This window comes from Odocoileus virginianus, chromosome 1 (assembly GCF_023699985.2).
Source record: "Odocoileus virginianus isolate 20LAN1187 ecotype Illinois chromosome 1, Ovbor_1.2, whole genome shotgun sequence".
Taxonomy (NCBI): Eukaryota; Metazoa; Chordata; class Mammalia; order Artiodactyla; family Cervidae; genus Odocoileus; species Odocoileus virginianus.
The window spans coordinates 101,243,375-101,256,088 of NC_069674.1; the positions used below are offsets into that span (position 1 = coordinate 101,243,375).

Genomic DNA, 12,714 nt, shown 5'->3' on the forward strand with positions numbered 1-12,714 from the left:
GTCCCTGAAATTCTAAAAGTACAGCTACCTCTTTTCTTTCTCCTTACTCCAGAAATATGGCATCTTTATAATTCAGTTTTTATAATAAAATCAAAATTATTTCCTACCAGAAGCAGTAGTAGTATCCTCATTGTCATGCTTTTCATGCCATTCCATAGTCCTGTAATAGCTGAGCATAACTTCCCACAGTGCTTTGCACAGGTCAGCAAGGCATGGGATATAGCTGTCTGGTGTAACATGCTGAAGGAAATGACAAGAGCCAACTTTCAAATGATCGTGTTTATTTTAACACAAAGTTAATCGAAATAAAATGTTATGGTGTCAATCAAATGCAATAAAGAATTAGATAAGAAAATTTCTTCCACTGATACATCTAAAAAGAAAGCCCAACGGCAAGAAAATTGTGTTATTTCAACGTGGAACAAATAGTAATTTGTTCAACATGTTCCATGTTTCAATGTTGGATAAATAGTAATTTCTCTCCATAATGATTTCCCCCTCCTCTAAATTCCCCAGTTAGTAAAACACTTATCAAGCAATTAATAAAAATACTAACTTGTATGAGTCAGTAAGCACACTTTTAGTAATTAACAGTAAAAATTACAATTAGTTAATTCCTACTTCAACATGGCTTTTTAGTATTCATTAGTAGTATCAGTTCTCATACTATGAATCCATATACTACTGAATTGGTAAGTGTTATGAATAAGAGTGCAAATTTCCCCAAATATATGTCTTCAAAGCTATGTTCTTAGCATACAAACGCAGCTTTATTCTCATTCTTAGACACAAGTTACAACTCGCAAAAAGGTGGTTGTACTTTACAAGACAATCATTTACATAAATTAAGTTAGCACCTTTGACAATTTGTAAATTTTTTAAATTACAGGGATATAGCTATTTCATATTTGACAATAATATTTTAAAATATGTTGCATATGGCTATGAAAAAGTATGTGGTCCCAAATCTTCTCCCTAGTGAAAATGCGTGGATTTTTCTCCCTCTATCCTTAGTAAAAAACTATCAGTTGTCATTCTGCTCTTTTTATTTCATAGGTAGGGTAATGCCTCAATTCTATTTAGCAGGTTTTCTGTCTGTCACAATGGAGCATTTGCTCCATCATTTGTATTTCCCCGTGACCCAGCAATTCCACTTCTAGGAATTTATACAGAAGGTGTACTTCAAACAATGTGAAAATACATATGCACAGGTTGTTTGCTAAAGGATAATCTGTAACTGCAAAATACTGGAATCTATCTAAATGTCCAAACACAGGAGATCCGTTGAATAAACTATCTTCACACACACAAAAGAGCACTGTGAAAAATAACAAGCATACACTTTAAAAAAAAGTTTAATAAAAAATATTCCCTTTCATATGGTATGTATACATGTGAGAAAGGGAAACATTTTTATTATATATATGTATGTTATAATAAATAGAAAAAATTAATGCATATATCTGCCTATCATCACAAGAATAAACATAGTGAATATAAAGAAGAAAACACTGAAATTAGCTACCTGTAAGAGGGGGCATGGGGGATGAGACAGAAGGAACACAGGAGGGAAGGAAATTAGGATAGCTATCCAGATTTACACATGGCTTGCAGAGATCAACACAAATATTTCTGCACACTTACACCCTAACTTGGGGTAATTTTTTATGTTGACTTTCCCTGTGTACTTTTACAATTACGACTTTTACAGTGAACCAGTCTTGCATTTTTCCTTGGTTTATTTTTACCACATCACTACAATTGACATCTCTCTCATACCACAAACATGTAACTAAAATTAATACTGATATATAAGTTCAGGAAAGAGCTAAAAGCAGAGGACAAAGAAAAGGCAAAGATCACAAAAAGGTTCTGAACTGCAGCTTAACAACCATTCACTTGAATAAAGGTATTCTTCTACAAACTTTCATAAACTCAACTTTGTGTAAGTTTGCGTTTATACTATGCAAATAAATTTGATCTAATTATATCCCAACATATCTTTCTGATAAAGGAAAGCAGTGCTAACCTGTTTTTCCCAAAGCAAAAGTATGACTATACAAATAATTGCGCTATAGTCCACCAATTACGTTTTATTATAATTGTCACAGTTTAACAAATCAGAAAATCGAAACTTGGAGCTACTACCTTCTGTTCTCCATTAGATCACTGTCTAGATACATTAGTTGCCTATTTGTTCAAAAAAAAGGAGGTTCTTTACTGTTACCTCTTGATGATTTGCTAAAACTTAATGGGTTTGGATGAGATTACACACACAGAAATGTTTATGTGAAATGTTTTACAGAAGAAGTTGAAATTATTTAGTGAAACTATAGAAGCTTTTTCTCACCTAACTCATTCAAGTGTAAAGAATTCACATATCTAGCCAAAGCCCAAACCTGAAAGTTGCCCAAACTTATCTTCAAAAATGTCATATGTACAAACATAAGACTGTGATGTACTAAGCAAGACGCTTCTGACCTAAATTTAAATTCTAAAATAGAAACAAATATATAGATTCATCATACTAAATAGACAGTAAACAGTTTAAGAAAAAAGACAAGATGCAACAGATATATATTGTTTTTAACAGACATAAGTGGAAATGTGTTCATCTCTGTACTTGGAAGCCCATACTGGCTAGAAGTCATTTCATTTTAAAATTGGACTCCAGAAACCACTTACCACTATATTGCATAATCAACCAGGGTCAGCTCTCATAGCAACAAATGCTTTTGATGCTTTTAACACATCACTACTAAAATCATTCACAACTGATGCTTTCCAACTGATTTACAAAATCACCAACAAATTTCAAATAGAGAATCTTATTTCAGACATGTGTGAACCATGACTATAATGAGAGAATCCAAAAAACCAACAAATATGCAAATAATTGTACAAGAGAAGGCAAAGGCACCCCACTGCAGTACTCTTGCCTGGAAAACCCCATGGACGGAGGAGCCCGGTGGGCTGCGGTCCATGGGGTCGCTAAGAGTCGGACACGACTGAGCGACTTCACTTTCACTTTTTACTTTCATGCATTGAAGAAGGAAATGGCAACCCACTCCAGTGTTCTTGCCTGGAGAATCCCAGGGACGGGGGAGCCTGGTGGGCTGCCGTCTGTGGGGTCGCACAGAGTCAGACACGACTGAAGCGACTCAGCAGCAGCAGCAGCGGCAGTACAAGTAATCAGTAAATAAAAGGCAGGCCAAGAAGAGAATCTGGGTTTCTTAATTACTACTCCCGCTCAGACATCAATTCTTCTTCACACCAACAGAGCGTAACAGAAAGAGGACTAGACAAGGAATGGGAAGCCCTGGGTCCCAACCAGCACCACTTTCACAACTTAACCAGTCCCACGCCCTTAGACAGTAAACCACTCTGGATAGCTCACACTCACATTCCACAAACCAGTGTTAGAGATTCTCAGTTCTGCCACTTCATCAATGGTTTAATCCATTCACTGATTACCAAATACCCAACACTGCAACTCAGTTCAAGTTCCAAGTAATTCGTTCAGTATAAAATCAGGTGCACCAGGTCAGAGCAGGGCCATACAACAGTTTCAGTCCAGTGCTCCTATCGCATATCAATAATAGCAACAAAAGCCTTGAATTAATCAATCTAGAAAACATTCGCACAGTGAGACACCCCAAAGAATGAAACAGCATGTCTGAAAAGCTTGTAAGTACAGGAAACAGAAATTTACTTATCAAACATTTTTCTGTGTTCCAGAGCAACTTTCCACTGCCATTCTAAAGCTATGAATACTAATCTATTCAGGGAAGGTTGACAGGTGAGAAGAGGAAAAAGGTATAGTATTTTAGAACCATCGCAAAAACCACGCAGAAAAGGAGGAATATTTTAAGTAACCTAAATTTTGTCTGCAACTCATAAACTCCATACAGACAACATACACATCTAGTAACCAGTGATCACAAGAAACAAATATCCTATGGGCAGGATGGAGAAGACTCACAAATCCAGATGTTATAACGCAAGAAAGCTCAACACAGCATTATTACCAAGCTTCACTATTCAAACATCAAAATTCGTTTTTTTCTTTTTTCAGCCAAATTCCCGTTGACTGTCTATTTTACATGTGGTAATGTAAGTTTCCATATTACTCTTTTCATACATCTCACCCTCTCCTCCCCTCTCCCCATGTCCATATGTCTATTCTCTACATCTGTTTCTCCATTGTTGCCCTATAAATAAATTCTTCAGTACCATTTTTCTAGATTCCGTATACATGCATTAGGATATGGTATTTATCTTTCTCTTTCTGACTTACTTCACTCTGTATAATAGGCTCTAGGTTCATCCACTTCATTATAACTGACTCAAAGGCACTCCTTTTTATGGCTGACTCATATTCCATCGTGTATATGTACCACAGCTTCTTTACCCATTCTTCTGTCAATGGACATCTAGGCTGCTTCCATGTTCTAGCTATTGTAAATAGTGCTGCAATGAACAATGGGATACATATGTCTCTTTCAATTTTGGTTTCGTCAGGGTATATGCCTAGGAGTGGGACTGCTGTGTCATATGGTGGTTTTATTCCTAGTTTTATAAGGAATCTCCATACTGTCTTCCATAGAGGCTGTATCAATTTACATTCCCACCAACAGTTCAAGAGCATTCCCTTTTCTTCACACCCTCTCCAGCATTTACTGTTTGTAGACTTTTTGATGAGGGCCATTCTGACTGGTGTGAGGTGATATCTCACTGTAGTTTTGATTTGCATTTCTCTAATAATGAGCGATGTTGGGCATCTTTTCATGTGTTTGTTAGCCATCTGTATGTCTTCTTTGGAGAAATGTCTGTTTAGGTCTTTTCCCCACTTTTTGATTGGGTTGTATGAGCTGCTTGCACATTTTGGAAATTAATCCTTTATCAGTTGTTTCATTTGCTATTATTTTCTCCCATTCTGAGGGTTGTCTTTTCACCTTGCTTATAGTTTCCTTTGCTGTGCAAAAGCTTTTAAGTTTAATCAGGTCCCACTTGTTTTCTTTTGTTTTTATTTCCATTACTCTAGGAGATGGGTCATAGAGGATCTTGCTTTGATTTATGTCATTGAGTGTTCTGCCTATGTTTTCCTCTAAGAGTTTTATAGTTCCTGGTCTTATATTTAGGTCTTTAATCCATTTTGAGTTTATCTTTGTGAAAATTCATTATTTAATCAAGTCTTGATGAACACTTTGACAGAATCCACAGATCTGATTTCTAATCTTATCACTATCAGTTAAGAATAAAACTTTGTACCTTCCATCTCTACTATTAACCATCCCAACCAATCTACCTGGTCAAAGTTAAAATGATGAAATTAGCTTGTTAAAAGCAGCAACATCTCAGCCTTACCTATAAGCAATAATTTAGTAAGAACTGAGACATAATTTTCATAGAACAGAGAAAAGCCAGAAATGAATACACGCAGCCTCTTCACACCTGAACCACACAATGAAAAAAATTCCACCTTCGAAACTTGCTTCAGTGCCAAGTGGTAAATATGAAAAAAAAGGGGGCCACTAAACTTAGTCTTTTGATTCTTATTAATTTACTTTTTACCCACCAGAAATCTCTATTACAAGTTACCAACAAAAATTTCAGCAAGACGATCTTTTATGTTAAAACATCACAACAAAAAGTCTTAGGAGCATCCTTGAACTATTACCATGTTCTTGTTTCACTCTGACTTAGCACTCTAATCACATCCCGTCAAACAGAAAGGGAGCAGATGTTGTGGCATCCGCACAGAGATTTAAAACTCCTAGCACTGCCATCCCCACCCTCATCCAAACACACAAACACACTCAGAGATGATTTCAAAGGGCAGTGGAGGCTTATCGGCACCTCTAGACAAATGCTGTTAGCACAGGGGACTCACATCACCAGAAGCTGCTGGAGAAGAATGACCACGTAGCTGAGAGGGTTCTGGAAACATGTTGGAGATCAAAACAGCACTCAGCTCCGGGGAACTAAAAACATCTCTGGGGAGCCTGAACTAAATAAGTGGCTGGGCCAAGCAATTTTAAAGATTTTCCCAACCACTGATTACTTCTGTTAGGACCAACCTGTACAAAACATGAATATTTTAAGTCCTTTCGAATCACTGGACACAAGAGCAGTGCTCTGTATAGTGGACTGGATGGCATGTGTTTGGGCCTGGGGCCCAAATTTGTGACTTACTCGGCCATGCATAACTCCAGCATATCATTTCATGTATCCAAACCCCAAGGGATAAAGCAAATAACCTAGAGTTTCTCTGAAGCTTTAAAGACCATGATTCTCCATAGATAAAATATGCATATGCTATAAAAAGACATTCCTTACACTGAACCAGCTTCATTCATGATTTCAACACACAAACATATCATGGTGAAAAATTAGTCATTATCTTCTAGGCATTTTATCATTAATACTAAATATGTATGTACACATGAGGACATATGTAACATGTATGGTATAAACGATACCAACTTGGAACTAAGTAACTAGCACCCTCTAAATAGTGAAATACACAGAAGGAATTCCTTTACTACCATCCTCAAGTTTGCCTGATGTGACATATGCTCAGTTGTGTCCAACTCTTTGCAACCCCAGGGACTGTAGCCTGCCAGGCTCCTCTGTCCATGGGATTTCCCAGGCAAGAATAGCAGAGTAGGGTGCCAGTTCCTACTCCAGGGGATCTTCTGGAACCAGGGATGGATTCCGTGTCTCTTATGTCTGCTGCACTGACAGAAGGGTTCTTTACCACCTACAACCTCTGGGAAGCTCCAAGTTTGGGTAATTGCTGCTAAGTGGCCTTCATCAAATGCACAGCTTAATACTGCAAAACAAGCAAAGCTTAAAGAATCAGAATATACAATTTACCTTTCAAAATTTCAAATGATGAAGTGCTGTGAACTCCCATGCTAAGATCATCACCCTAAATGGGCAGTATTTAAAAATAAGAACTTGGCAGGTTTCAAGAATGGCTTTTACCAGTAAATGACTGTTTCAGCTGGCAGCTGTGTACCACACCTTGAAAACAGGTTGGCTTGGGGACTTTCCTGGTGGTCCAGAGGTTAAGAATCTGCTGTGCAATGCAGGGGACACGGGTTCGATCCCTGGTCAGGGAACTAAGATACTGTATGCCATGGGGCAACTGCGCCCACACACCACAACTGAGATCTCATGCAGCCAAATAAATAAAAATAAATGTTAGAAAAAATAGGTTGGCTCTTTAATATTTACCCCCATCCTTACTCCCAAAAAATCACCCAGCAGTCTAAACTACATTGATAGTTTTAAGTGTCTGTAGTCTTGGGCAGCTAAGAGAGGCCTCAGTACACCTGCGTCCATTTCAAGTGAGCAGAAAACACCTTCATTTCCAGGCGAGGGGGAGAAAGGTGGCTACGCAAACAACATCATGCTCTCTGCAGGCACTCATTAATCCCAGGGTAGCATAGAAATCAAATCATTGTATTTAGTGTAATCCTGTTAAACCAAGCCAGACAGCCTATTGAATGCTCCTTTCCTCTGCCCATGCTCTCCTTTCAGGCCACTGCACAGAACATTGCCTCTGTATCTCTGGACCCAGCCACATACATTTTGCTTGCTGAAATCCAAACCCACTCACAAGTCATACCCTGCTTTTTTGTCTCCTTTAACCCTTAAAGAATTCTGTTGATTCCATCTGACACGTGTATATGTTGCTGGAACTTTTCTTATCTACCTTTGATCATAATGAAAACAACCATCCTAGGTAACAAACTCCTCATAAGCTTATTGCCCCTTGCTGAGCCGAACTGATGACTTGATGAACAAAAACTGGGTAGTGACAAGGGAGGGTTTCCCTGGTGGATCAGTAATAAAGAAGGCACTTGCCAACCAGGAGACATGGGTTCAGTCCCTGGGTTGGAAAGATCCCCTGGAGAAGGAAATGGCAACCCACTCCAGTATTCTTGCCTGGGAAGTCCCATGGACAGAGGGGCCTGGTGGGCCATGGTCGATGGGGTTGCAATGTCAGACATGACTTAGTGACTAAACCACCACCAATGACAAGGGAACTGGTTTATACTAAGTCAGAGTGCTAAGACAGAGGAATCTTGCATCTTCTACTAGCACCCATGAAACAATTAACAGACTACCTTGATAGTCTGCAAGTAGGATAAAATTTCAATCTTTCACAGTTCCTGACAGTCCAAAGAGGAAATGGTGGGGAAAAAGGAAGAGATGGATAAACTTCCTTTACTTATCTTTTGGTCATTAAGTTTTAAACATTTAAAATTACCAAAATTTATTTTTCATTTACTTAAATATTTAGAAACCAATATATAACTCATATAAAAAAACTGACTGAGTGCTACATACACTTGATATGAATAAATCTGACAACTGAATTCTTGGAGTATTTTAAAACTAATCTGATAAAGCACTCAAGTAAATAGTATTATTCCTCTAACTGGAAAGGTTTCTCTAGTAAGAAAGGAAAGGTTCACTCATTTATCCAACCAAATCAACCAAATTAAACTTAACAATCAATGAAATGCCCCCGTTTAATTTCCTTCAGATCCTAAATATGCCTGAGTGAAAAACAACATAAACTGTTATTAATATGCTATCTTCTGGTATTTGACAATTAAGCTATTAAATATAAAATACTCAGCACTCACATACACAGGGGAAAGGGTAAGAGCAGACACTACTGATGAGAAGCCTAAGCTGAAACATGCTTTCTGCAAGGCAATTTTGGAAATATAAACCAAAGTTTTAAAAATGCAAAGCCTTTGACAATGCAATTTTGTTCTTCATCCTTTATCCTAAAGAAATAATGATCTATGCAAAGATTTAGCTTTAAATATATTTACTACAGTGCTGTTCATCATGATAAAAGCTGGAAATAATATAAATATTGAAGAAGAAGAAACTGGTTAATTAATCCACAGGATCTCTTACATTGAAGTCCTGTCAAGCCCTAAAAGGTATGTGAGTAGTATACTTACTGAAACAGAAAATTGTTTATAACATAGCAAGTGGGAAAAAATGTTATAAATCTGCATGTACAGCATAATCCTAATAGCTATTAATCCAAAAAGCTATTTGCTTATATAATATACATTAAAAGAACCAGCTTTGCATGCAGAAATACTAATTTTTACTTTCCGTTTTCACTTTTCTGTACTTGCCTACAGTCAATATGACGGTAATTCCTAGCAGCTTATCATTACAATTCAGTACCAAAAGGTATTACTTCTGACCTAGAAGAATGGCACACTGGACGAGCCTTTGTTGGTCTTTCTGTAAAGTATGCACCTGACGGAATTTGTCAAAGCACACAAGTATCCCTGCCGTCCAGCACAGGGACTCTACTGCGTGCTCCGCGGCAGCCTGGAGGGGACGGAGTCTGGGGGAGGATGGACACGTGTGTGTGTGGCTGAGTCCCTTCACTGTTCTCCTGGAACTATCACAACATTGTTAACTGGCTACACCTCAACATAAAAAGCTTTTTAAAAAGTACATGCACTGAGAAAGCACTCAACGTTGGTTTTTTTTCCCCTCAACCAAATCTGAAGCCTGATTAGGTCAACACTACACAAGTTAGAGACAATGAGTTCAATCCAGTATACTAAACAAACATTTACTAAACACCTCCAATGTGCCAGATAGTGAAAATAAATACTGAAATTATTTCAGAAAGCTTTTTCTAAAAGAAACACTACATTTCCCCCCAAAGTATTATTACATTGCCAAGTTCATTTCAAAAACAGAACTCAAAACTCAATAAAATCATTTGGAAATGAACAATTAAAAAAAGGCTGAGAAAATGCAGCCAGCTTAGCCAGCTCTATAAAATTAATCAATAACATCTTAATTAATATCTTGAAATAAGTTCCCCACGGAAACTCATGAGTCTGCCAAAATAAAAATGTTTTAACAACACTTAAAAAAAGACAAAAAACTGATGCATACTTCATAAACTTTCAAAAAATCTACACAGGGTTTCCCTACAAAGTCAAGAAATAGCTTCTTCCATTTGATGTTTTTAAATCTCTCCACAAACTGGTGTAAACATGCAAGGTACATCAACACACTGATAAATGCAATCACAAAGAGGCTTTTTAATCAAATAAATTGACTACTATCCCCTTTACGCTGGTCCTTGCCAGAAATGAATGTGATGCAATTCTCATTTCAAACTTTTCCTTGTAAGTAGTACTCCATCATTTGTGCTGCAAGATTATGTACATATTTTTTTAAAGAGCCAAAATTACTGATTTAAAACTCTTAAGTCGAGACAGTCAAGATAAATAGCAAAACAAGACTGAAAGATAAACTATACAAAGAAAAACTGTACTTTTAGTCATTTAGAAAACACAGTTTAGTAAAGAAAGTACATTCAACTGCAAAATGACTTCAAAAAGTTCAAAGTCAACTCAACTTTTAAACACAGAGCAATGGTAACAGGACACACACAGGGCAGACACTTCCTAACGGGACGGTACGCTGCTGCCCTTCAGAATGCTGAAGATCCCTGCTTACCAAAGAAAATAAAAACAGAACATGAATTTTGCCCCAGGCTTCTTTGTAAAGGAATATCCAAAAAGAAAAAAAGAGGTCAGTTTCATTCTAGCCCATTTTAGTAATAGAAAGACATCTGTGAGTGGTTTAAAATAACACTGTGAATGAGCACAAGCAAATGATTCTCTTTTCATCTCTCATCTTTTTCCATTTAAAGGAAACAAAGTGGTTCCCTGTTTACAGGGACTCTATCCCTCTCTCAACTCAATCAGTGTACCATTTTTAATTTTTTTTACTCTTATATTTAAATATTTATCTACTAGTAAAGACTTTCTTGAAAATACTGCTGCTCTACAGAGAAAACCAACCACTGCCCAAATGCCTGGGATCCTCCTTCTCATTTCCAAAATCTTCCAGTCAACACCCTGCATATATGTCCTGAGGGTTCTGCTGCTTCTTTCTTAGCTGAGCACTCATTGCCACTATGCTCCTGAACTGCTATATCCTCAATAATTAGGATCAGCTCATTTTAATCAGGGCAAAAATGATGCCCAAGTGCCATATATTGAAATATTAAGAACCATACATTCTAATATAAGGCTCCTTCACAAATCCCCTCCCTTACCTGAATTATGCCATTCGAGATCATTGATACGTGTTCTCACCAGGAAAACATATTTAAGTTTCATCAGCTTATTGAACTTCTAAGAGTTCCTTCTATTTTTCCTCTCCTGAGTTAACCACTTTTATTTATATAACTAGAAGTACACATCTTTCCACCAAACTAAATAAATAAACCTGATATGGATAATTTCTTCCTAACTTACCTGGTCTAAACAGGTCCAATATCATTCAATATTATAGAGAAAATTAAAACTTAGGCTTAGAAGAGATGTTCACATTCTTGTCTGCCTACAACAACACTGACTTACATACTTGCAAGAGGCCTGAGGTAATTTCTAAACTTCCTTAATTTCTTATCAAGAATAGTGCCAAAGAAAGTGGGCCACCTTAAAATGCATCATATTCTTCATCTCATTATTCAGTTCTTCTATGTCTGTTCTTTCAACATTAAAGACCCTATCATACCTAATTCTGTTAAATCTGTTCCTCAAAAGAAATGCCTCCATGAATGCATCGTTAACATTCAATACTATTCTCACCACTTTACACCCAAAACTACTTCAACTAATGTTCTTAGCACAGTCTGAGTATAAACCAGAAATGTACAACTATGTTAGATGAATAATAATACCCATACCTGCTGTTCTGTGTGTGTGTGTGGGTGTAGGGCGGCTGTTTTCTATGACTGAGCACTAACAGACCAATAAAGCAGTTGTTTCCCTAATTTAATTATATATATATCACCTACTATCACACAAATATGGATAACTTTATAAAGAAGTACCAAATGTTTCTGGAGTAATTATAACAAGCACTTACTTGAGATGAAATCAAGAAAGATAAGCCCTTTGTAACCTGATCATTTAAATATACACAGACACCTCAAAAGGTTATTTTATAGCCTTTTAGGAAAAAGCAAAAGAAATTATTTTTAAAAAGCTATGGTAAACATCTTAGGAACAAATTCTTTGTTCATAAAAATGTGTAAGCTAAATACAACTTTCACCTTTGTGTTATATAAAAGCATAGAGGACTTTTAATAGAATATAAAAGCTTAATAGTAACAAAATATACTACAGGCATACAGACATACCAGATTTAACCAAAGTAAAAAAGACTGAAGAACAAAAGCCTAATTTGTTTAAAAATATTTACTTTAAATTATTAAAAGTTATTTTCTGCTTTAACAGAAAAATCACTGACTTGCAATAAATTGCTTTACCACTTAAGCCAATTATTTGTAATAGCAACACTAACAGAATCAAAAAGTAAAATTGACTTTTTGGATATTTAGTTTTAAAATGTATATTATCAACGTAAGAAAATAAATGATACATTTAAAAATCATTGAAAGTTATCAAACAATGGCTGTTCTTAAAACTGGGTATTTAAAATAGAACTATGCAACTATATTGCACAATTGATCATAAGATTTGTGAGATAGTGCCTGTGATTTATGAAGTGATTTTAAAAAGACATTTTAACCTATACTAACAAACATCCACTATCCTTATTAACTTAATCCTTAATCTACCATTATAATCACAATCTTCTGGAATATTTGTTGGCGCTTAAGTGAGA

At 36.4% G+C, this 12,714-nt stretch overlaps 1 protein-coding gene across 1 annotated transcript in view; it reads right to left on the reverse strand.

Annotated features, from left to right (window-relative positions):
- The window catches only part of VPS50 (VPS50 subunit of EARP/GARPII complex), a 122,557-nt gene that overhangs the window by 60,934 nt on the left and 48,909 nt on the right, over window positions 1-12,714 (reverse strand). Inside the window, exon 13 of the mRNA XM_070471544.1 lies at window positions 108-240. Coding sequence (XP_070327645.1) covers window positions 108-240 — 133 coding nt within the window. The remainder of the gene's footprint in view (window positions 1-107; window positions 241-12,714) is intronic.